The sequence below is a fragment of the Anguilla anguilla genome, chromosome 7 (genome assembly GCF_013347855.1).
Source record: "Anguilla anguilla isolate fAngAng1 chromosome 7, fAngAng1.pri, whole genome shotgun sequence".
Lineage (NCBI taxonomy): Eukaryota > Metazoa > Chordata > Actinopteri > Anguilliformes > Anguillidae > Anguilla > Anguilla anguilla.
The window spans coordinates 25,396,221-25,422,313 of NC_049207.1; the positions used below are offsets into that span (position 1 = coordinate 25,396,221).

Sequence of the window (26,093 nt, forward strand, 5' to 3'; positions counted from 1 at the left end):
GTTGATAACTTGTGTGCACCTGCCATATGTTTTGGAGGAGTGGTGCAGTGGTAACCAGAGGAAACATGTCTGATTGACACTCACCCCCCCCCCCCCCCCCCACCCCACCTTGAGCTGGATGGGCCCGATGGGCCCTTTACTGCAGACTCCCACTCGTAGCTGGTCGATGACATCACTGCTCAGCCCATCTAGACTCATCGTTCACCTGCAAAACATCCTTCTGCGTGACCCGGCAGGCTGGTCCCCGCGTCGATAGCCGCGTGTGTAAAAAGAAGCGCTTCCCGATTCTCATTCACTTTTTTGCTCTTGTTCACCTGCATCCCCTGTGCTCCTTGCGTGACCCGTTCTGCGCGCTGCAGGTAACTGGTTTTACAGGCTCCGGCGTTCTGAGGAAGACCTCGGCACACCTGGGGTGGGAGGGTTGTTCTTGCCCCCCTCGAGCTGCACCGTCTCTCCGCCCTATCAGACGCTAAAGTAGAGCTTCTGCAGATACGTGCGTGTGTGCACGGTGTGTGTGCCTGTCTGTGCCTGTGCAGGTGTGCGCGCTTGTGTATGCGCATGGTATGTGTGTGTGCATGTGTATGTGTATGTGTGTGTGTGTGTGTGTACAGTGTGTGTGCCTGTCTATGCCTGTGCAGGTGTGTGCGCTTGTGTATGCGCATGGTATGTGTATGTGTTTGTGTGTGTATACTGTGTATGCCTGTCTATGCCTGCGTAGGTGTGTGCGCATGTGTCTGCATGTGGTGTGTGTGTGTGTGCGTGTGTGTACTGTGTGTGTCTGTCTGTCTGCACAGGGGTGTGCGCGTATGTATGTGTGTGTGTGTGGCTCTGATAATGGCCTCAGTAAAAGTTTACAGAAGGAGAGGTGAGGTGTGTTCCAGGTGAGCCGTGCCAAGCAGCAGCGGTTTGGGGGAAAGGGACGTGCCAAAAGGGGGAGGGAGGGAGGGGGGTGGATTTGAGGATGGCCGCGGCGTCTGCCCCAGGCGCCGGGGCGAGTGTGACGGGGTGACCCCGCTTTCAGACAGGCCTCAGAGAGACCCCCCCGTCGTGAGCCCGAGGTGGGGGGGCGCGCCAACCACGCGGGACGGCGGTGTTGGATTCCGTCACCGTCTCTTTGATATTCCTCTCGCTTCTCAGGGGGTGGGGAAATATGCCCCCCCCCCCTCCCCACCCCTGCCACCCCGCGGGGGGGGGGGGGGGTATCACATTCGCCCTGGGCCTTTAGTAAAGACTCGCTTATACCTGGGGGGGGAGGAGCATGTTCCTCTGGTGTCGATGGTGGCGTTGGGGGGTGGGGGGGTTAAATTGCTGTGCGATTTGTTTATCTCTGAAAATTGCGCCTGATTGGTAGGCGGTACCCGAAAACCCCTCGTCTTGCTTCCCGCGTACCGCACCGCACCGCACCGCACCGCTCGCCAAACGTAGATAACTGCGGTCTGCGGTCCGCTTGGTCCTCGGCGGGTGGTCCCGGCCGCTGTAGCGCAGAAGGGAAAAGGGCAGCGTGCCGGAGGAGCTGCCGCGTGTCCTCACGAAGACCGCGAGGTGGCGGTTACACCAAATGACACAGCGGCAAAGGCAAGGACCGCACACTTGTTACGTTTCCAGTGTTGCGGACGGACCAGAAACGGCTGCTCGTTAGGACCGCTGTTGTCAGCCCGTACTGTAACTGTATAACGTGAGGTGTAATGACGGTGTGTCTTCTCACGGATGTGTTATTGCCCGTGTAATACAAAGGCGCAGTTACTGCTGCACACACCTCTGTTTGTTCCCAATCAGATTTCTAAAAGCGTGTGTGTGTGTGTGTGTGTGTGTGTGTGTGTGTGTCCGCATTCCCGCTCCTGTGTGGCGACTTGCCCAAACTTGTGAGGCGTTTCCTAACACTGCAGAGCTCTTTGTGTTCAGTCAAGCCTTGGTGAGGTATGTTGCTTCTTTAACACCAGCAGGTCTGGCAGTTTCTGTAACACGGGGAGATGGCTCTGCACCGTGTGCGTGTGTGTGTGTGTGCGTGTGTGTGCGTGTGCGTAAAAGTAATTTTTTTCAGTTAAAGGCATTTGCTCTCTTTAGTGTGATTTCACTTCTCACAGGAAGAGGTTACAGATAGAGATAGGATCATGGCACGGATGGTTCCATCTTGGGCACTCGTACCCCCCCCCCCCCCCTCCCCAGTTGCCGGGGGGGGGGATTAGCATGTGGGGTGCCCTGCACACTGCTCTGCATGTCCTCCTCCATTTTGTGGGGTTGGAAGAATTTTTCTACATCAGGGATATTTTAGATGCGTACAGATGTTCCAGAAGACCTGTTGCTCTACCAAGGCTGGTATGAAGGCATTTGGAGTTTGTGGTCTGAAGGAAGAAAATTCATTTGATATAACTCCAAAAACGCAGCTTGTGCAGCACCTTTATGGTTCCAGGGCTTGCGCACATGAGCAGATAAATTTCACTGTAATACCGTATTACATTAACCACATCTGCGAATACTGAGAACGTTTTTCCCTTGCTTGCGAAAATCCGTGCCAATCAAAATGTAATCTGGAACTGAAATAATATTCTTGAAAGGGAACCGTCGCTTTAAGTGATTGGAGGTGCGCAAGGTCACCCGGTGAAATGACTCATCAGAAGGAAAACACAAACGAAGAGTGTCGACTGGTTAGTGTTTCGCGAAATGAGTTTGGAGGAGCGGAGAGGGCGTACAGCTTTCAGAAGGCAGCGGGGGTGTTTCTTTTCTCTCTCTCTCTCCTTCTGTTCTCGGCCGTGGAAAATAGCCGACGGCCATCATGATCGACGCATCTCGCGCGCACACGTACCTGGGCAGTAAAACTTTGAACGTGAAAGAAGCGAAGCCTTCTCTGTTCTTCGCGTGGAGATTCCACGGCGTAGCGCTTCAGACCTCCTGAAAACGTGAAACTGAGCACAGCTTGTGCGACCGTTTGTTCTTGGTGGAGGGGTTTTGGGTGGGTGGGTGGGTGGGGGTGGGGGTTGGGACGGAGGGGGGGGTGGGGGGGGGGCGGTGGGGAGGAGGGTGCTGAAAGAGTTGCGCCCTGAAAAAAAGAGGAACAAAGGAGCGAAAGAAATGTAGAACCGCCTGTCCGTCCTCACTCCGTCCCACTCTCTCTCCACCGGAGTCCTGTCTGGATAGTTTATCTGTGAGAGGGGGGAAAAAAAAAAAAAAAAGAGAAGGAAAATAGAGGAGAAAAGCCCGGAGTTGCCCTGGGGGTGTTTGCTTTCCTGAGCGGGGGCTGTGCGCCCCCTTCCTCGCTGAGAGTGAGAGAGACATGCTTGGGTGACTGGTGGAATGGGGGGGCTGTGTGCCCCCTTCCTCGCTGATAGAAGGGAGAGAGACATGCTTGGGTGACTGGTGGAATGGGGGGGCTCTGAGCCGGCGGGAAACGCCGCTCGAAGACCTGTCAGAGTATGTCATTATGAACGTATGCCGCTGACAAACTAAGAGACTGAAGTACCGAACCAGGCCGTGTGTGTGTGTGTCTGTGTGTGTGTGTGTGTGTGTGTGTCTGTCTGTCTGTGTATGTCTGTGTGTGTCTGTGTGTGTGTGTGTGTGTGTATATCTGTGTGTGTGTGTGTCTGTGCGTGTGTGTGCGTGTGTGTCTGTGTGTGTGTGCGCGTGTGTGTGTGTGTGTGCGTGTCTGTGCGTGTGTGGCACACGTGCGTGTGTGTGTGCGTACGTGCGTGTGCGTGTGTCTGTGTGCGTGGGCGTGTGCGTGTCTGTGTCTGTGTGTGCGTGTGTGTGTGTGTCTGTGCGTGTGTGTGTGTCTGTGCGTGTCTGTGCGTGTGTGGCACACGTGCGTGCGTGTTGATTGGCCGCATTGCTGCGGTGTCGTTGCGCTCACCTGGCTGCATACCTGTGCGTTCGTGGCACGTGTCTCTGGAGCTGAAAGCAGCAGGTCCTGCTCTCACATTACCCAGCATGCCTTTCAGCCTCTCTCTTTTCCCCACGCGCGCATCTGCACGTTGAGCGTTTCCTGTCGCTATCGTTGCGTTTCCACAGGCCCCCGTCTTCCTGTCCCGTACAGAAGCCCAATCCTGGCGCGGCTTCTCTGGATGTCCTCCTGAGACACGGCAGAAAAAGTCAGATACATAATACGAATGTCTTGGATGGCAAAGTTAAATGATTTTTAAAAATAATATTTATTATATTTTTATTGAATGTCCCTTGCGCTGTAGCTAGCTTTCAGCATAGCAGAATATATGCTTCTTGAGATTAAGAACAGAGGCTCATGTCCCCTGCAGGGGACGAAAATGAACTGCCTGGTCTTGAGAGATGCTGATGCATTTCCCCTGCCATGAAGTGGCCAGGCTTTGATTTAACACTAGCAGTGTATAGAGAGTCCATCCCTTACGCCCATGTCATTTACAAAAAATATATTGAACACAAATATATTAGCACAGTGTTTTACAGTTTACGGGAAAACATATGTCATTGCAGCTTTCGTATATCGCAATATGTAAAGGCACTACTGTGAAATATACTTACCGATTTTCAAATAATTACAGATATTTGCAATATATTGCAGTGTAATCCAGTGTAAATGGGTTTCACAGTGTATGTGTCCCATCAGCCTGACTGCTTGTGAAAGAGGCATTCTCAGGGAGGATAACAGCGTGAGCGTTCTGGACGTTAAATCAGACCGGCCTCGCCGCCCTCAGGCTGCTGTTACCGGCGTGGGTAAGTCCGATCTCGCTCGGTGCTCCACGCGCGAAAAGCGCACGGAGGCCTGCAGAAAGTGCCGGAAAATAAATAACTGCTGCGGTTTTGGATGTCACGGAGATTAATTTTAATTGGGTCGTTTAAAAAAAAAAAAAAAAAAAATCCGTCCAATAGGACAGAGCCTGGGACGGATTTACGCTACGCCTGTCCTCGGAGAAGCGAGTCCGTTTGTGTCAACGCGCCCCCCCCCCACACACACGCACACCCACACCCCCCTCGGCCTGTAATGCCAGGCCTTTGTGTAAACATTGTTTATAGATTTCAGAAAGGCAGTCTGAAATTGAGTGGTTCCAGTCCTCTGCAGCAGCTGCCCACATAAACACGTCTCCGGAGCCAAAACCGCAAGTCGTTACCGCGGTAGCAGAAGGCGGAGGAGGCCGCGGGCGAGACCGGGCGGTGGGGGGAGCGTCTGCACCCTGACCCTGAGCCAGCAGAAATATGTTGCCGTGGAGACGAGAAACGAGGGGCGGGGAGCGAGGAAGGAGTTATTCAGGAAACGTCGTAACAGCATTATTCTGCAGTTACTGTGGACTTACGAGAGTACTTCGCAATGTCCGTCTAAAAAAATTTGCGGATTTTTTTTCTCGACATCTTGCCCTTTTGTTCTCACAAGAAAAAGTTCCCTTTTTGTTTTTTCTCCTCGTAAGTGTGTGAGCGCCTTTTCCTCCCCTTTAGGTCCTGTCATATAGGGGACAGTTAACCCTTATTATCAGGGACCCTCAAAGTGGGGTTATATCTTCTGTATTTAATAAGAAAATATTTTTATTTCCATATTTTTTTCCTTTTCAGACTGTCATTTAAAGAATGAATTTTGTCTGGTTTGCATTTCCTTTTGTAGCCTATATGTTACATCGTTGTAATTCTTAAATATCTACGCGGCTCTAAATGACTACTTATACTCCTTGTGATTAGTAGTGACGTCAGCGTTCGAATACTTCTGTGTGTCAGTGTGTTAAACGGCCACTGTGCAGCAGACTGTAGTGTGCTTAGGATAAAGGGTTAAACTTCAGACCATTTTATGAAGGCAGGGATTTTAGCCACGGGGACATTTTTTAGGGGGGCTCGAGCTAAAAGGTTTGGAAAGCCCTTTCCTGCAGAGCTGCGCGTCTTCCCTCCAGTCCTGTGGCTACTGTAAGAGTACCCCTATGGGAGGCCAGGCACATGCAGTACAGTACAGGCTATGTCTACGTCTGAGGAGAGAAACGTGCACAAGCTGCAGTGAAATCCAGGCCTGCTTACAGCGCTGGAGCGTCTTATCCAGAGCTCTTTAACGGAGGATAAACCGGGGGACGGGGGGGGGGGGGGAGGGAAAGGATCCGGGGAAGAGCCGGCCAGCCGTCAGGGTCCCGCAGAGGAACAGGGCGGCTAAGAGAACCAGACGGCGCAGATTATGTGTCACTCGGGGTTGTTGACTCCTCTGAAGCTCGGACGTCACTCGAGGATCTCCTCGCAGGAGAACAAGGCGGCAAGCAAGTGGCGAAAGGATGAGCTCCAGCTCGCTGGATTAACTTATTTTCCTTTGCGTCCCCGTGCCCCCCCAGGCTGTTCAGCGGCTACGCTGGAGGGCGGAAGACGGGTTCGGCTTTAACGTTCGATCTCGAATTCAAACCCGAGGTGAAATACCGGAAAGCTCCGATACGGGGGAATCCCCCCTGTCTCTGTCGTCGTGTTGTCACGCGGTCTGCGGGCGGAGCTGGGAGCGGCGGGGAAGCGACGCGTCGGACTTGCGCTGACCTTGCGGCAGGCTCGGCCGCGTCTCCCGCGCCCGGCGAAGCCGCAGTGCGCGGCGCCGGCGCTTCCTTAACGACTTCTCTCGTTAATCACCGTGGAAACGGCGCGCGAGGAGGCCGGCCTTCGACCGCGGGTCCCCGCGACCTTCTTCTGAAGACGAAACGCCGCTCGTTAGACTCGTGTTTTACGTTGCGTCCGCATTTTACTTTCGCGTTCGTATTTTTTCCACGCGTTCGTATTTTTTCATGTGTTCATTTTGCACACAAGCTTTCCATAGAGACTGGCCGTACAGGGCAATCAGAAAACCACTTGTACTGAGGCTCATGTGCTTTAAAAAAAATAAAATAAAAAAAAAGACTCAAATCCAAACAAAAAAATATGCGGCCACATGAAATGAGGAATTTCTTTTGGCTGGCGTGAAGTACGAAGCAGAAGTGAGTCAGAATGCAGGAAACGGACGCATTTTAAGTCTGCTTTTAATTCCCAGTTTATCAGTTCCCCCCCACAAATAGAAGTGCTTGGCTGTATGCGCAGGCCTGTCTCTTCACAGCAACGTCCTGTGTGAGTTTGGGAGAGCCCGGACAGACGGGTCTTCTCCCCTGGGGCGTTCTCCTCTTCCCCCCGCGGTGGAGCTGCGCGGTCACCGCAGGCGGCCAGTCGGCCGGGCGACCGTTGGGCCGCGGTTGGGTCCGACGCCAGGCCGCGGGGGCGGTGTAAGCCGGCGGGTTTTAGCGGGGCGGCCCACCTGACGCGTTTCTGGCCGAGTCACGAGAAATGTTTGAAATGTTGAGTTTTGGCCGAGTCCATCACGGAGGAGGAAGGGACGCCGTGTTGAGTGGCGGCATGCAAAATTATTCCTTTTTCCTTTCGAGATCTCGAGGATTTATTTTTTCGTTATTTTGGCGGGTGCTAGATCGTGTCCTGAAATTGGAGTCAGATGGGCCTTTTTGTGGGGGGGGGGGGGGTTTTGTGGGTCCGCACCAAAAGCATTGCAGCTGCGGGGCAGTTTATTCTCCTTGCAAAATTATTTTGATTATTACCCATAATGCACTCATCAGGAGGAGACCAAATGTAGCAGAGTCAGCAGGAAAATCAGATTCCTCTATACGTCTTAGCCTCGAGCTCCGACATACACACACACACACACACACACACGCACGCACACACACACACACATTCTTACCCTGCAGCGTATCAAGACTCCATCTTGCTTGCATTAAGCAGAAATTGCAGTACTTTTGACCCTTTGTTTTTCTCAGGGCTTCATTTCTCATTTTTATCCCCCAGCCAACAGGACCAGGGAAACCTGGTGCCTGTCTTTGGTGGGGTTGGGGGGGAGGGGTCAATTTGGTGAAGGTTTCCCAAATCTGGCAGAGCTGCGGCTCTGAACAGTGGTCTGTACTCTGGAAGGAAATAATAACATTAATAATAATAATAATAATAATAATAGTAATAATAATTATGATAATGTCCTTTTCTCACGCTCAAAGCGCTTTTGATTAGGGGCCAATTTGCCTTAACCAATCAGTAGCACTCACCTGGGTAATGCATGGCAGCCATTTTGCAGCAGAACCCTCACTACAACACCGTCAGCTGAGGCGGAGAGGGAGAGATGTTTTTTTTTTCTTTTTTTGCCAGTTAAACTTGGGAATGATTAGGTGGCAGGCTAAGAGAGCCAGGTTGGGAATTTAGCCAGGACAGGTGTGTTCTGAAGCTAAGCCCCGCCCCCTCACACATGCACACTCCCCCAGGGGGTTTTTGGATGTTGTACTCGGTCGGTCACAGGAATGGCAGCTTAGCATTTTTGCAAATGAAGGCTTTTTGAGCCAGGGGGACCATCCAAACACCACCCCTCCCTCCCCCCCCAGGGGAAACCAGCTGAGGGGGGCTGGGGGGGTGGGGCAGGAGCTAACCGAAATGAAGGCTGGAGGATGCGATGGGTGGCCGCGGCATCTCCTGGCGGACCGGAGTCGTTTTCCGAAATGACGATGTTAGCGGAATCATAATAATAATAATAATAATAATAAAATAAAAAACAACAACGAGGCTTGTTTTATTTTGGCAGGTTTCGGTTCGGGGAGCCTGTGTTTTCATAGCGACGCGTTAGGCTCGCGGCTCTTCTCCCTCCGTCGTCGTCCAACCGCGGGTGCCAGTGAGCTGTCGAAATCGGCGAGCGCTCGGTGCTGTCGCCGTCCGCCCCTTTTGGGCCGGGGCCCCTCCTCAGCAGCGGCATGACGCCATCCAGTAATTCCATCAGCGTTCTAATTGGGGCCCTGGTTTTTTTTTTTTTAATTTTTTTTTGGAGACGCTCGAGCGTATGTGAACGGGCGTCGGGCTGCGCCCCTCTCTTCCCTTTGGCCCAGCTGGAGAGGGGCCGAGCGGGAGGTTGGCGCCTCGCCCCGCCCTCCTCCTCCTCCGCGCCGCGATTCCGTCGGCTGGCCGCGAGCGCGCCGTAGAGGAGCCAGAATCCCGCGCGTGGCGGGTTGGAGTGCCACGCCCGCGACGGACGCCGGCATGCCTGTGTGCGCGTGACGTCGATCCGCCTCGCCGCCACGGTGGTCGTAATCCCGCCTCTTCTTTGCTCCCCTGTTATTTGTCCTCCCAGACAATAGGAGGAGCACTTCTCTGAGCAGGGCAGAAGTTTCCTGTAGGCTACACGTTGTGGGAATTTACACACAAGTCTGTGTCTGTTCTACATGAGCATCCTGATAGATAGGAAGTATGAAACCTCTGGCCACAAGCAAAAAAAAGCTAAAGCCCAGCAGCCATTTTGGGGGGCATGGTGGCGCGGTGGTTGGCACCGTTCCCTTGCGAGAAGGACGTTCCGGGTTCCCGGTTCCGTGCGGAGTTTGCATGTTCTACCCACGTTCGCGTTCGCTTTTCTCTCACAGTCCAAAGACACGTAGGCTACAGGGCGAAACAGATGTCAATCTCAGTGTGCCTACGCTGGGTAAATAAAAACACATTTTGTCGTGGTGATGGAGCGGCGAGGATGATTCAGCCAGCGGGACTGGAACGCCGATTGGGTGGCCAGATTGGAGATTGCAGCAAGGGCCCTGGCGATCCTCCACTATCGTGGGATCTCTGACAACAAGGAATCCCGCGACCTCAGTTGACAGGAGAACGGTACAAGACGGCGTGGTTGTGGGAACCAGAGTGCTCCGTTCACTTTCTGGTGTTATTTTTTTTTTTTTGAATGATTTTAAAAAGTATATATTTTACATATGTTCTCAGGATATTTTACATATTTAAAGAGGTTTATGGTTATCTTGCCAGCTTTTCAGCGGTTGGTATAGGGCCATTGGGTGTTCGCGGTCTACAGCAACGGAAATCCAAAGCAGCTTGTACAGTGATGCCATGATTCTCGAGTGTATACATATGAACGCAGTAACTTTATAATGTTTATTTACAATAAGAAGCATACGTTTCAGTTTTTCAGAGTCAAGCGGTCTAATGCCCCCATACCAGCGATTGTGAAGCCCCTAGGTTTCCAGAGACTTCTCTACATATCTAAAACATGCAGAAACACCATTATCACACACAGAAACTGTCTGGACCAATCAAAAGTGTACATTTTTAATTGGAATAAAATCAGAAAACCCAGGATAGTGAACTTTTCCTTTTAATTGAAACGCACTATGCTCTTGACGTCATGAAAACGTGAACTTTCCCCGTGATGCGTTTCCTCCGGTATCAGATGCCGCTGTCGCAAAAACATCCTGTTCTGCCGTTTTTTGGTTTCTGGCGGAGTTGTGTTTCGCCGGGCCGGTGTTAAATATTTATGAATGATCGCGAGCGCGGTTATTGCGGTCTTGTGTAGCGCTTAAGAGGATGCTAACGCATTCCACTGTCAGGCATTCTTCTGCATGTGAAAAGAGACCGACCAGAAACATGCATTTCACAGATGTTTCGCGTCTCCTCTACTAGCCAGTAGGATTTTTTGCTTTTTTGTGGTTACCAGTTAGAAGTGAAGACCTGTCAGTTTTCTGTTACCAATTCCGTTTTAGCTTGTGTCCGTCGTAACAAGACATGTTTCAGCGGTTGACTTTATGGATATTTCTGATTTCTGTGGCTTGTGCAGAATTGCACGGTAAATTCCACCAAAGCAAAGTCCCAACACGACGGAAATAACTTGAGGCAGTGAAGCTGGATCTCTGCACTTTACAGAAACGCCAGCATGAAAATAAACCCGCCTTTTCCGCCGCAAGATTTCATTTTGAGAGAAAAACTGCCGAAATAAGAATGTCTTCAGACGTGACGGGGACAGGGGTTCCGGGGGTTTCCGACAGCAGTCCTTATTGGCTGAGCTGAAAGGAAGGGACCCCCAAGTAGCCAATCACACTCATTTGAGCAGCAGGTGGTGAGGTCACTTCCTGTTGCAGGTGCTCAGGTGTACTTAATGCTGTAGATCCACCTGTGCTGGGGGTCAATTTTACTTTCATTTCAGTCACTTCAGGAAATGAATTGAAATCCAGTGGGTCGATTCTGTTTAAAAAAAAATTCCAATAGACATTGTGCCATTTTTTTCCATTGAAATTATAGTTCTGAACTGAAATGGAGATTGACCCCTCCCCCTCCAAACCTGGTTGAAGATGGTGTAACGTTAAATTCCTGACAGCAGGCAGCCAGCGACCGTAGTCACGGTTCGTTCGCGGGTCGATGGAGAGGACAGAGACGTAGGAACCCTTTGAGGAGTGGTGTGGGTTGGCGGGAAGCGAGAGGTGACGTCAGACGCGGTTAGCCGGTAGTCGGTACGGAAGCACAACGCCGGCCCGCGCGGCGTACGGCCGTAAGCTGGGAGGGGACGGATTAGCAGGCCGGGCTGGGTCTGGCTCGCAGGCTGTGGTTACGGCCTCCTCTAGCCCGGAGAGGAAAGGGTTAACCGCAGCGGGCCCCAGGATCCCCATTCTGCCTCATAAGGGGAGCGATGCCTTTTGTCTCATAATTAACCAGAGGGGTGTAGGGGGAACGGGGGCGAGGGGGGGGGAGGAGGGGGGGGGGGGGGGGGGTGGGGGGGTGTAGGGTACATGAAAGAGTGGAACGCCAAAGACCTCCTGCCAAAGGTCTGTCTGTCTGGTCTGTTTGTGTCTCGCTGTGTGCTAACACCCCCCCACCCTCCCTCCTCACCCTCCCTCCCCAGCACCACAGCCTCCCTCAAGGCTTCCATCAAGTCACCCTGCTTTCCCTCTTAAAAAAAAAAAAGAATCCAGCGTTGCCTTGCGCGCCACCAAAATGATTCCCCCCAACCAGCTGTCCCGCTGTTTCATTCACAACAACAAAACGCGCACCGCTCTAGACTCGCAGACCCTCCTCCTCCTCCTCCTCCCTCTCCCTCTCCTTCTCCTTCTCCTTCTTCTTCTTCTTTTTTCTTTATCCTTTCTCTCTCCTTCCAACCCCCCCCCCCCCAACCCCCCCTTAACAACTTGTGAGGAGTTAATGGACTGTTTTGGCTGGAATCCAGGAACTGAGTGTCACCTCATTAGCGTTGTGGCGGGGCTGGGTTCTGGGGTGGGGGGGGGGGGGGGTGGGGTGGGCGGGTGGGTGGTGGATTGGGGTGATTTTATTGGTTGTTGTGCTGTAAAGAAACGGGGATGCCCATGCATAATTAAATGTATATTCTTACACTCCTCTCGCTGCACAAAAGCCGGGCCAGGCTTTGGAAGCACGCCATCGGCGAAAAAGACCACTCCTGGAGAACGCGGTCGGTCCGACGCTTACCGCGATTCCGCCAGGCGCGCCGAGAATCTGGAGAGGACGCGAATGGCGGGTTCGATCGGCCGATTGAGCCGCGATAAAAGCGCGTCTGTTTTTCACCTCGGCGTCGCGTTTGGATTCTTACGTTCACGGACGTAATTTTGGACAGCGAAACGGCGTGGGCTTTTATCTGAATTACGCTGGGGTTGCGGTAGAAAGCGTGGTGTGGGAGAAGTCACGGACCGACTCTGCGCGTGTGCGTGTGTGTGTGTGTGTGTGTGTGTGTGTGTGTGTGTGTGTGTGTGTGTGCGTGTGCGTGTGTGCGCGTACCCTTCCCACAGTGATGTGCATACTAATGTCACCAGTGAGCCGGCTCCCTCTATACAGTCAGCAGGCCTTTTTGTTGTTTGCTTTTTTTTTCTCTTTTTTTAAACAATGCTGTCTCCCCCACAAAACCCCCACGGGGTTAAAAGGGACCTGTTTTACAGCGCGGAGGGGAACAGGCCCGGTATTCAGGACGGCAACGATGTTAGAATCACACTCCTACACCCCATAACCCCCCCCCCCCCCAAATGCCATAACCCCCCAAAGTCCATAGCCCCCAAAAACCCCATAACCCCCCAAGCCCCATTCTCTGCTGCACTCTTCTCTTCTACTTGAATATCAAACATGTAAGTTTGTTTTATTCTTAACTCCGGTGGAGCTGTGATTTGAAGACACTCATTGCCTATGTGACCTAAAACCTCATTCAGGGGGTGGGGAGTGGGGGGTGTCTGATCAGATTTAGGCTAAGCCTCTCATACAGTGCCGAGAAAAAGTATGTGCTCCCTTTCTGATTTCCTCTGTTACTGGATGTTTGCACCGTCTCGTCCCAGTTAATAAAGGGTTAATGAAGGCTCTCGCTCAGTCACACGGCTCTGACCGCCGGAGGATGAGCAGTGCATCGACGGGCGGGGCTGGCAGGGGGCGCTGTTTGGGCGGGACTGCGAGCAGCGCGCGTCCGTGCGTTTCGGGTTTTTGGGGGCCGATGAATGAGACCCCCTCTCTCTCCGGGCGGTTGGTGTTTTTTTTTTTTCCTTCTCTCCCTGGTACTCTCAGACTCCGCCTGCGTAGATCACACCTCGGCAGATAATCTCCGGTTTTGAATGAATCATTAAGATTTGCGATTTAAAATTCGTAGCGTAGGCCCGTCCCTTCGTGACATTAGTATACAAATGTGCAAGATGTGTTTTGACACGGCATTTACATTTGAATGTGTAAGCGCAAACGCACCTGTCGGCCAGTTTGAAAGTTAGCCTGCAGCGTCCTGCTACCTTTCCTGTGAATAAGAAGGTGTAGCCAGTAGGCCGCCGTCACAGCCTGTGTTCTGGTGCCGTCACGCAGCACAGCCTGTGTTCTAGCGCCGTCACCCAGCACTGCCTGTGTTCTGGTGCCGTCACGCAGCACAGCCTGTGTTCTGGTGCCGTCACCCAGCGCAGCCTGTCGTCACGCAGCACAGCCTGTGTTCTGGTGCCGTCACCCAGCGCAGCCTGTCGTCACGCAGCACAGCCTGTGTTCTGGTGCCGTCACCCAGCGCAGCCTGTGTTCTGGTGCCGTCACGCAGCACAGCCTGTGTTCTGGTGCCGTCACGCAGCACAGCCTGTGTTCGGGTGCCGTCACGCGGCACAGCCTGTGTTCTGGTGCCGTCACGCAGCACAGCCTGTGTTCTGGTGCCGTCACGCGGCACAGCCTGTGTTCTGGTGCCGTCACGCAGCGCTGCCTGTGTTCTGGTGCCGTCACGCAGCGCAGCCTGTGTTCTGGTGCCGTCACGCGGCACAGCCTGTGTTCTGGTGCCGTCACGCAGCACAGCCTGTGTTCTGGCGCCGTCACTCAGCACAGCCTGTGTTCTGGTGCCGTCACGCGGCACAGCCTGTGTTCTGGTGCCGTCACGCAGCACAGCCTGTGTTCTGGTGCCGTCACGCGGCACAGCCTGTGTTCTGGTGCCGTCACGCAGCACAGCCTGTGTTCTGGTGCCGTCACGCGGCACAGCCTGTGTTCTGGTGCCGTCACGCAGCAGAGGAGCTGTGTCTGTAAGACCTCTCTCAGCCAGGCCTTTATTTAGCACCAGCCAGCGGAACGCCGTCGGTCGGTCAGTTGGTCGGCCGGGGGGGGGGGGGCGGGCGGGCTCCCGTCAAGGAGCGGTCTTTCCCTTTTGGCAGCCGGCGTCTTTGTTTTAGGAGGGGAACGGTGCCGTCCCGGTGCGGGTGCCAGGCGAGGTTTGGCTCGGGCGTCAAGCGTCCACGGGCTGGCACACGCAGCAGGCTGGCATAATAAGATCTCTCTCTCTCTCTCTCTCTCTCTCTCTCTCTCTCTCTCTCTCTCTCTCTCTAAGCACATTTCCTTGCCCCAGTTTTGTTTGGGTTATCGCGGCGCTGAACGAGGCCACTGTGTTTTGTCAACAGAGAGGGAGAGCGAAGGAGAGAGAAACGTACAGAGGCAGAATGAGTGGAAGTGAGAGCAGAACGGAGAGAGGGAGAGAGAGAGTGCACAGAGAGAGAGTATTCTCAGTGCTTGTCTGGGCTGGTGTTTGAGCGGTAGAGTTAGGTCATTTTGGCCTGCCCGGGGTTGATAACAGCCAACATAGAGGAGGAAGCCCCTGGTGGCCCTGTGGTTTGGGAGTCCCCCCCCCCCCCCCCCCCCCCCCCCCCCCCCCCCCCCCCCCGCACACACCCCCACCCCCCATGCCATAAACACAGTCAGTGCAAAGTAGTGTGCGGCGAGGGTTGCCAAATAAAATATTTACATTAACACAGCTGCATTGTTAAAACATGACGGCTGCAGCGCCTTGTAATTAGGAGATATTTCTGTAGCCCGTCCCTCCGTGGAGCCGCTTCCAAATGCTAAGGCACGTTTTGCCCGGGAAGCCGCTCAGCTGGCAGCCGTCTCCATACAGCCCGGGCTGCGTCTAAAATGGCTGCCAAGCTTCTCCTGAAATGTCGACGGTATGCGCCTGCACTGTGTGAGCGTGTGCGTGCGTGTGTGTGTGTGTATTTGTATGTGTCTGTGTGTATACGTGTGAGCACGTGCGTGTGTGTGTGTATTTGTGTGTGTGTGTGTATACGTATGTGCGTGTGTGTGTGTGTGTGTGTGTGTGTGCAAATGTGTGTGTGTGTGTATACGTATGTGCGTGTGTGTGTGTGTGTGTGCAAATGTGTGTGTGTGTGTGCATGGCCAGAAAAAGAAAGTTTCCGAAGCGATTCCTCTGGACGGGGTGAGCAGAGAGGTGTAGGAGAGGCAGAGCGGAGTGCCTCTCGCACGCGGCTGGGATTTGGCACGGAGGAGCGGCGTTCTGCTGTGTTTATGTAATCTCGGGCCGCGATAAGGCGCTGGAGGCGGGCAGCCCTGGGAGAAAACGCCCCGGCCAGAAGGTGCCGCGCGCGGAAGGAGCTCGGGTGCGTTCGGCCGTAATTACAGTAATTGCGAAAAGGCGCTGCCGTCGTTTTAAAAAAAGAGCGAAACATCCACAGGGAGAGGAAGGAGAGGGTCTGGCCGCGTCGCTCAAAACTGCCGTGGGATCTTTTAAAAACGAAAAGTTTTTGTTTAGGATAACTGGTGTTTCTCATACGTGTTTGCAAAAAACGAAATTCTAAACAAGTAAAATACAACGATAAGTGAAAAAAACAACACCGCCCTCACCAGGACAAAGTGCCGTTCCTGTTACGTTGTTTTATTTTGTTTTAACAGGTTGTTGTCTTTGTTAAATATACCGCTGCCCTCCTCTCTGTCTGTCCTTCTCTCCTTCTTTCTGTCCTTCTCTGTCTTTGATAAGCACCGTGTTGTTGTAGGGGGTGGGGGGGGGGGGGGGGTGAGGGTTCAGATAAGGGAGCTAGTCCACTGTGGCTGCACTCCCAGCAGCCCGAGCAGCTGAGTAATTATTTGCAGAAGGCAAAGTGCTGCCTAAAATCAGAGAGGCCAAACACTTGCCTCTGCTGTGCTTTTGGTCGTCGGTCTGCCTCTTTCTCTTTCTTTCTTTCTTTCTTTCTTTCTTTCTCTCTCTCTCCCCCCCTCTTTATCCCTGCTTGGCCTCCCCCCCCCCCCCCCGACCCTAATCTCCATTCCAGATGACATCATCGCATTGCTCATGCCCTTTCCTCTGCCTGTGGAGCCAGAGCCAGAGCCAGGCTTGTAGCTCAAGCTGACCGGGCGCAGCGTGATTAGCCGTTAGCTTGCCGTTGCCTCACACACAGCCGCCGGAGCCGCGTGGACAGCCTCACGCGACGCTGGGGTCTCGACACGCCGCCTCATCAGTCCGAGGCGCACTGTATTCAGCCGTGATCACTTACTTTGCCCTCAAATACCAGCATGCTTTGCTCCTATCTCCATTTCACTTTCTTATCTTTTTTTGACAGTGGAACCCGATAAGATATGCTGTTTACTCAGCAGGCTAGAACCAGCTATTATATGAACACGGAGCATGTCAATAACGTAATTTGGCTGACCTACCGTGGCTTCGGCATGACTAATACAAGAATTGAAAACAAGCTTTACAGTGGGAAAGGGGTCTAATGAGCCGGCCTGGTTCCAGCTCAATGGTGGGAAAGGAGTATGTTGAGCTAGCCTGGTTCCAGCTCAGTGGTGGGAAAGGGGTCTAATGAGCCGGCCTGGTTCCAGCTCAATGGTGGGAAAGGAGTAGCCTATGTTGAGCTAGCCTGGTTCCAGCTCAGTGGTGGGAAAGGGGTCTAATGAGCCAGCCTGGTTCCAGCTCAATGGTGGGAAAGGAGTATGTTGAGCTAGCCTGGTTCCTGCTCTGTGGTGGGAAAGGAGTGTGTTGAGCTAGCCTGGTTCCAGCTCAGTGGTGGGAAAGGGGTCTAATGAGCCAGCCTGGTTCCAGCTCAATGGTGGGAAAGGAGTATGTTGAGCTAGCCTGGTTCCAGCTCTGTGCTGGGAAAGGAGTGCGTTGAGCTAGCCTGGTTCTAGCTCTGTGGTGGGAAAGAAGTGTGTTGAGCTAGCCTGGTTCTAGCTCTATGGTGGGAAAGGAGCGTGTTGAGCTAGCCTGGTTCCAGCTCTGTGGTGGGAAAGGAGTGTGTTGAGCTAGCCTGGTTCTAGCTCTATGGTGGGAAAGGAGTGTGTTGAGCTAGCCTGGTTCCAGCTCTATGGTGGGAAAGGAGCGTGTTGAGCTAGCCTGGTTCCAGCTCTACGGTGGGAAATGGATATTAGTCCCTATTAACACAGAAGAGCACGCTGGCACCCCGGAGCGGTTAGTGCCAATCCAATTAGAGATGCCGCTGGAGTTACCTCGCGAAACAGAGATCGGATTAAGAGTCCCTGCATTTAACTTAATCTAATACCTGCATTAACCCCACTTCTCTTGAGTGTCTCATGAGGTCATCGTCCCGATACTCTTCCAAAACAAAGTTGCGCCTTCCGAGGCAGGCTGGGCGAGCGCTCGGCGCGCAGTAATCTCTTAAAGCGCTCGGCCCGGCTGTCCGAGACGCCCAGGCTCCGTGCCGTGGGACAGAATAAGCCCCGGGTCTTCCCGGGACGTATTAGCCGGGCGCTAATGCGTCCTGGAGTCCTGGAGTCTGCGTCACGCCGTTACCCCAGAGTGGAGTGCGACACGTCAGAGTGACACGCATCATGGAGAAATGCCCTCTGGGAGATTAGCCAAGAATGGTTTATAAAAGAAAGGTGAGGCTGCTCTTGGATGTTGTTTTTGGTCTTTTTACAACCGAGTACATCTAAATTTAGTGACTAAAATGAGTAAACTTCCTCCAGCGCTGTAACTTGTGTCTGATATATCTAATGGAATGTGTTGAACATTTTGTTTGCAGTGAAGGCATAGAAACAATGATATAATAATGATATATTCATGAAATCGCTGCTTTGACATAGATTTATACATTTCTTTGCGTTTGAACTCTGCAGTCTTTTCTCAGTCAGTCACAGTCAGTTCAGAGGCCCTGTCAGTCACCACCAGATGCCACATGCAGGCTAACGTGCTAATAACATTCCTCGGCCCTGTCACAGGGCTGTTTGCCATACCTTCCACTCCCACTTTTTTCCTCTGTCCCCTGTTGTTATTTAAAAAGAAGGACTTGGAATAGTACTGGAAAAAAGATCACGCCTTCTTCCTTTTTCTGTTTCATTCTTGCATTCCTTTGCCATGTTTTTGTCTTGTTTTACTGTGGAGAGTTTTGTGTCTTGTATTCCATTGAATGTGCATTGTGGTGCACTACCCTGTCTGTCCAGTGGGGGCAGTGTAACAGGTACACTGACTGTGGCATTGGGTGTAACGCTGGGGTTGTGGGGGGGGGGGCTGTGATGTGTGTGGGGTTTTATTTCGGGTGGTGTTTTCTGGGGGATTTCTTGCATGGGGTGCAACTCATACGAGCCACTCCTGTGTCACAGAGGCCCTCATAACCACAGCAGACCCGGTGCATTGGACCCCCGGGGGCCCCATCTCAAGGTCTTACCAGGGGAAGGGTCACCCCAGGGCCACTGTCTTTCCACACAGTAACATAGAACCCCCTCTCATCGACGCTGCTGTTCTCCCAGAATAGCAGGTGCTCCTAGGTTCAGGTGAAGCCGTAGTCATATTTGTTCAGCACTCCACAAGCTGTCAGGATTTACACCCCCTTAACTACACGTTCTGTTGTTTTCCTAAGTGCGGATGTGAGGTTCCTTTGTTTAGTTCAGTCTCGCAACTCTGAGCAACTGTAATTGTTGTTCATTTCGTGATAGCGCTTATTCTCTCTGCCTGACAGCCGTTCAGCTGCAGTCTAGATGCGTACCTTCACCGCTGTCTTAACGGCGGCTCTGCTCGGAGTGGCACTTTTCCCTGTAAAGGAAAAATATGACCCTGACCGTGATCTTTTGACCCTGCTTAAATGCCAATTAGTCTGGCTTTCAGGATTGAGCACTTTGAACCCTTTGAGCGGTTGACTGACCCCTCTTGACTGGCCTCGAACGACGCGCCGGCTCGTAAATCTTCGGGAACTAGGCCGGCGAGATCAGAGGAAAAGCGGCCGGCGAAGCCGCTCTCTGCCGCTCTCTGCCGATCCGTTCGGCTGCTGAGGCTCGGCGGCGTTTACGGCTTTATGGCACGGGTGGGATTTTATCGAGCCGGGTGCGGATAAGGCAGCGGGCAGGAAACAAAGGGGCTGCTTCCCCTTTAAAACTGACAGCATTAGGGTTTTTGGCAATGAGCTGGTATATATGTACTAGCAGGCTCTGTGCAGGGAGGTCTATACTATCCTAGCTGGCTCTGTGCAGGGAGGTATATGCTAGCAGGCTCTGTGCAGGGAGGTCTATGCTAACAGGCTCTGTGCAGGGAGGTCTATACTATCCTAGCTGGCTCTGTGCAGGGAGGTCTATGCTAGCAGGCTCTGTGCAGATTGGTCTGTGCTAGCAGGTTATGTGCAGGGAGGTCTATAGTATGCTAGCAGGCTTTGCGCAGGGAGGTCTATGCTAACAGGCTCTGTGCAGGGAGGTCTATACTATCCTAGCTGGCTCTGTGCAGGGAGGTATATGCTAGCAGGCTCTGTGCAGGGAGGTCTATGCTAACAGGCTCTGTGCAGGGAGGTCTATACTATCCTAGCTGGCTCTGTGCAGGGAGGTCTATGCTAGCAGGCTCTGTGCAGATTGGTCTGTGCTAGCAGGCTTTGCGCAGGGAGGTCTGTGCGTGCAGGGCTATGTGTAGGGAGGTCTATAGTAGCAGAACTACGTGTAGGGGTGTTTATGATAGCAGGGCTTTACGGTAGCCAGTCTATGTGCTGGGAGGTCTCTGCTAGCCGGGCTATGTGTAGGGAGGTCTGTGCTAGCAGGGCTATGTGCAGAGATGTTTATGGTAGCCAGGCTATGTGCGGGGAGGTCTATGCTAGCAGGGCTATGTGTAGGGAGGTCTGTTTAACGGCCGTGTGCTGTACCTGGGCGCCGCCCGTCAGCAGGGCCCTCAGGAATGCCTGTGAGGAATGTGGCTGCAGGTGCACAGCGGATCCATTCACCACGCGCAGCTTTTCTCAGGGTGCTTTCCTGGGAGGCAAAGGTTGTACCAGGTAAACTCAGGTGTGGCGACCACACACCTGTGCGCTTATTTCTCATGGTTAACTCCCATTCGCTTCACCTGTTTCAGCAGAGAGTAGAGGCTTTCCCAAACACGTTTGTTGTGAGAACCCTAAGTTTTTTTTTTTTCAGGTGTATTCCGATTAGTCGATTTTCAGCCAGTTGATTCTGCCAGACCTAGTGGACGACTCATCTGTGTCCAGTTCCAAGTAAAGGCCTACCTCGCTTCGCTCAGAAACTGCCCGCCCCCCCCCCCCCCCCCCCCAGAGGTTGTACAGGTGCCCCCCCCCCCCTTTCAGTGACAGCAATCTGCATCACAAGATGGTGCCTGAAACATGGCGGTTTAATCACCCAGCCAGCTGGGCTTTTGTTGTCGTTACTTGTTCAATCACAATAAAGCCATGAGTTGATGGAGAGGAGAAGGGAACCCCCTTCCGCCTTCCCCCCCCCCCCCCCCCCCCACACACTCCTTCTCCTGTCTGGGGCTCCCAGTCACAGAGCCAGTTAAGGGGGCTGATGGATGGATGTGGAGGAGAGAGGGTGCACGCAGGTGTGCGTGTGTGCGACTTCATCTTAAACATAATTTTCAGGTCATTACCCATTTTGTGCTCAGCGGCACGGTAAAAGAGGCCGGGTAGGTGGGTTTGTTGCAGCGCTAGAGAGAGAGAGGAGAAATGAGAGCGGGGCTGTTTGCATTGAAGATCCAGTCGGACCAGTTAATGTAGCTAATGCGTTCGCACGCCCTCGTGACGCAGATGCAAACGCGCCGCCGTCCTCTCCGAGGTGAGCCGAGGTGACATCGATCACGCGCAGTCACAGCCGAACGTCGAGTGAGGTCAGGGAAAATTCCATTCATTTAGGAAAAAAAAAAAATGTGATTACATTTTTTTTTTTTTTTGAAACGCCATTGTTCTGGAATTTTCTTTATGAACCTTGGTGGCCCCACCGCTTCTCTCTGAAGCATGGGAGATGGGGGTGGGGGGAGGGTGTACCCCCGAACACCCGGGTGCTCCCTCTCCTTTTGTGTGAAGGATGAGAACGCCGATGTGTCTGACAGCTTGTTTTACCTCCTCTCTCTCTCTCTCTCTCTCTCTCTCTCTCTCTCAGTTCAGTTAAATTCAAATTCTTTATTGGCATGGCATATTTTAAAATACATATTGCCAAAGCACTTATGATAATAACAATCAATCAGTCTCTCTCTTTCTTTTTCCCTCTCTCTTTCTCCCTTTCTCCCTCTCTTGGTGTGTGTGTGTGTGTGTGTGTGTGTGTATGTGTGTGTGTGAGAGAAAAGAAGGGGTTCAGGCCTCGTTCAGAGGTAGGAAGAACAGACGTGTGTTCAAGATGATGAACATTCTTGCCAAACTACGTTTGCGGCGAACGGTTAATGTTGAACGATTTTAAACGAACGTTCCTTTTAGTTCGCCGCCAACGCATTTTTAATAAAAATGGATGCGTCTAAACGGAGGGCCGTTTTCGCGGTGGCTTCCGCGATGTTAGAGTACTTCGCCGATAGCGGTCCTGACGTGACAGATGTTGTACGAGTACGCTCCGTATCGACGCGCAGCGCAGCTAACGAACAGGTCAGCAGAGTCGAGCGACACGCCCAGGAAGTCATCCCTCGATATGGCGATTTAACTTTTCGCTCACGTTTCAGGACGAAAGGGGCAGCCTTTGTTCTCTCGGTGTCTTTCCTGCCAGCGGTCGTTTTCGTTTGCGACACGCTGCCTTTTCGAACCGTTCGGTGACGTTAGCTGACGTTCGCGGCGAACAGAAAAAAAAGTTTTAATGTGATTGTGAACGTTAGCTAACGCTCGCCCTCTTGAACGGACGTCAGAGCTGGGTTCTGTAAAGAGGCGGAGCATGTGTCTGCGCAGTCGGAGCGTGTGTCTGCGCGGTCGGAGCGTGTGTCTGCGCAGCTGGACTGTGAATGCGCAGCCGTGGTGCGTCTGCGCAGCCGGATTTTGTGTGCTAATTCCTCTCTGGTTTTCTTTCATTTCAGACTCCCAGCAGTCAGGAAGTCCCAGTAACAATGAGCCTGGCAAAAACCCTCCAGGTGTGTGTACCAGTGCACCTACAGTACACACACACGCACACAAACACACACACACACACACACACACACGCTCACTCACTCACTTACTCACTCACTCACTCACTCACTCATACAAACCATACAAACACCCTTCTGTCTTGTTTCAGTGGTTGGCTATGCCAGTCCAACAGAGCCCACTCCCATTTTAACCTGCACGCCTGTCCTCCCCCATATTCTCTGGACCCGAGGGAAATGACCCGCCTCTATTTAGAGTGCCGTTTAAGAGTTTTCTGTGCGGCTGACGTTAGGGAGCGGAGCGTTTAGTGCTCACTGTAGCCTGTGGCACAAAATCCATGAAGCCGCTGAACCCGGGTTTGGGTTCATCTGCAAATCATCGGTGTTATGAAACACTGGGCACCGTGGTTCATTGGGCACCGCGCGATTCGGCGGCTGAATTTGACTGCTCTGTCCGCGCTGCCGCCCTTGGAGGTGATGCGATGCAGCATCGGGAGAGCGTGCTCTGAGTGTGCTGTATTCCTGTCTCTCTCTCTGCTGTAATTTCTCACTGTCTCTCTCACTTTCTGTGCTGTAATTCTGTCACTGTCTCTCTCTTTCTCTCTGCTGTAATTCTGTCACTGTCTCTGTGTTATAATTCTGTCACTGTCTCTCTGTGCTGTAAATCTGTCACTGTCTCTCTGTGCTGTAAATCTGTCACTGTCTCTCTGTGCTGTAAATCTGTCACTGTCTCTCTGTGCTGTAAATCTGTCGCTGTCTCTGTGCTGTAAATTTGTCGCTGTCTCGTTGCTGTAATATTGTCTGTCTGTGCTGTAATCCTGTTGTTCTCTCTGTCCTGCAATTTTGACGCTGTCTTGTCTGTAATTCTGTCGCTCTCTCTGTGCTGTAATTCTGTCGCTCTCTGTGCTCTAATTCTGTTGCTCTCTGTGTGCTGTAATTCTGTTGCTCTCTGTGCTGTAATTCCGTCGCTCACTCTGTCCTGTAATTCTGTCGCTCTCTCTGTGATGTAATTCTGCCGCTCTCTGTCCTGTAATTCTGTCGCTCTCTGTCCTGTAATTCTGTCCCTCTCTGTGCTGTAATTCTGTCACTCTCTATGCTGTAAATCTGTCGCTCTGTGCTGTAATTCTGTCACTCTCTCTGTGCTATAATTCTGTCGCTATGTCTTCTGTAATTCTGTCACTCTCTCTGTGCTGTAATTCTGTCGCTCTCTGTGCTGTAATTCTGTCACTCTCTATGCTGTAATTCTGTCGCTCTCTGTGCTGTAATTCTGTCACTCTCTCTGTGCTATAATTCTGTCGCTCTGTCTTCTGTAATTCTGTCACTCTCTCTGTGCTGTAATTCTGTCGCTCTCTGTGCTGTAATTCTGTCGCTCTGTGCTGTAATTCTGTCGCTCTCTGTGCTGTAATTCTGTCGCTCTCTGTGCTGTAATTCTGTCGCTCTCTCTGTGCTGTAATTCTGTCGCTCTCTGTGCTATAATTCTGTCGCTCTCTCTGTGCTGTAATTCTGTCGCTCTCTGTGCTGTAATTCTGTCGCTCTGTGCTGTAATTCTGTCGCTCTCTCTGTGCTGTAATTCTGTCACTATCTGTGCTGTAATTCTGTCGCTCTCTGTGCTGTAATTCTGTCACTCTCTCTATGCTGTAATTCTGTCACTCTCTCTATGCTGTAATTCTGTCGCTCTCTGTGCTGTAATTCTGTCGCTCTCTGTGCTGTAATTCTGTCACTCTCTCTGTGCTGTAATTCTGTCGCTCTCTGTGCTGTAATTCTGTCGCTCTCTGTGCTGTAATTATGTCGCTCTCTCTGTGCTGTAATTCTGTCACTCTCTGTGCTGTAATCCTGTCGCTCTCTGTGCTGTAATTCTGTCACTCTCTCTATGCTGTAATTCTGTCGCTCTCTGTGCTGTAATTCTGTCACTCTCTGTGCTGTAATTCTGTCACTCTCTGTGCTGTAATTCTGTCACTCTCTCTATGCTGTAATTCTGTCGCTCTCTGTGCTGTAATCCTGTCACTCTCTCTGTGCTGTAATTCTGTCGCTCTCTCTATGCTGTAATTCTGTCGCTCTCTGTGCTGTAATCCTGTCACTCTCTCTATTCTGTAATTCTGTCGCTCTCTCTGTGCTGTAATTTTGACGCTCTCTCTTCTGTAATCCTGTGGCTCTCTCTCTCTGGTAGTCAGCTGTACCCCAGCAGCACTGGGGCCTCCGGCAGGGGAGGGTGGATTACCGGGAGGTTAAGTTCTCTGACCCCCTGGTGGTGCGTGGAGAACAAACAGGGAACATCACCCCCCCCACCCCTCAGTGAGCGAGGAGCCTGGGAAACTGGTCCTGTGTGTCAGGCTGGTACAGACCCTGCTGTAGAGAAGAGAGGCTGAGCTGTACTATACGCGGGCAGTGTGCGACTGTATGGGACTGATGGTGTGCTCCTCACTGCTGCTGAGAGAGAGAGAGACACGAGAGATAATTATAATGATAATGATGATAATGATTATTATTTATTATATTACGGATTACCAATAATAATTAATATTTTTAAAATTATAATCAGTCTGTACTGTACGTATTTTAATAGCTTTTAAAAAAAAGAGGATCTCCGGCGTAGTGGATGTTCTTAATTTTGATTTACGTTTTACGTTGGTTCCTTCGGCCTGACCGCGCTGTACCCCTGCGCGGCCATGCCGGTCAATCGTAAGGGAATCTGAGGGAGGGCATGGACAGGGGGAGGCAGAATGCTAGTCTTTGTGGCCCTGCAGACAGGGGAGCCAGCCCCCCGGACCTGGGGAATTGGGCCTGGGCGGGATTATCCTGGCCAGACCGGGTCGCGGACGAGGTGGCGGCAGGGTCACGAAGCGGTCAGCTTAGCGCTTGACGCACAGGTGCTTTTTAGGCACCCAAGGGCAGGTTGAGGGGGGGTTGGGCGTCGGTGGTGTTTGGAGGTGAGGTGAGGAACAGAACAGCTTAACAGACAGGAAACAGCGTCGAGTGCTGACACGAGGGCTCCTAAACCCGCCCGAGCCCTCTTCTCTCACCTCGTGAGACGATTACCGCCCGGCCCGGCCCTCCCGCCACCCCTCGCCTCTACGCGCGAAAGCCGCTGGAGTCGAGGAGCTGGTCAGGTGGAGTTCTAAAAAGAGGTGAAGAAAACAGGCCCTGAATTCTGCCTGCTCTTCTCCTGCCCACTGTAGGTCCTCTGAAACTAAACGAGAGTCACTCAAATAACTCCCAGAGCGGTTTTTGATGGGGTCAGTTTTCCCAGTGATTTGATACTCACTTAACACACTCTGGGCCTGTTACACACTTAACAAACTCTGGGCCTGTAATAGAGTTACTACACTCTGGACCTGTTACACACTTACCAGACTCTGGACCTGTAACATTTAACACTCTGGGCATGTTACACACTTAACACTAGCCCTGTTACACACTTACTGTAACTTACTCTGGCCCTGGTATACATTTACCGCCCTCTGGACGCGTTAGACACTCGACATTATCTGGGCCTGTTGCACGCTTTCCACACCGGCTATGTTACGGACTGAATATTTTTGGGCCTGCTGTAGGCCTTAGGCCTGTTATGCACTGCGTCAGGTCTGATTGGCAACACCGTGTCCTATATCTGTCAGAGCACTTCTTTGTCCTGTTCAAGTGCTCATACTCGTAAGGGCACTGAAACGGTGCGTTTCCCTGGTGATTTTAGCCCTTTAGTTCCTGACAAGTCGATGCAGTGAGGAGAGGAGCAGGCCCGCAACGCGTTCCCGTTCTTCGACGTGCTCCAACAAACCCGTTCCGCTCTCTCTCTCTCTCTCTCTCTCTCTGACGCCCATGGCTAATAACGCTACTGCCTCCTGCTAATTAGGGCGGCCCACCA

The 26,093-nt window shown here is 52.4% G+C and overlaps 1 protein-coding gene across 17 annotated transcripts in view; it reads left to right on the forward strand.

Moving 5' to 3' along the window:
* Nucleotides 1-26,093, forward strand: part of LOC118231501 (nuclear factor 1 B-type) — a 143,976-nt gene that overhangs the window by 70,584 nt on the left and 47,299 nt on the right. For 15 of the 17 annotated variants that reach the window (XM_035425327.1, XM_035425326.1, XM_035425338.1 and 12 more), the window contains exon 3: nt 22,187-22,240. The exons of the other annotated variants lie outside the window; for them this stretch is intronic. In XM_035425327.1, the coding sequence (XP_035281218.1) occupies nt 22,187-22,240 (54 nt within the window). The remainder of the gene's footprint in view (nt 1-22,186; nt 22,241-26,093) is intronic. 17 annotated transcript variants of the gene reach the window in all.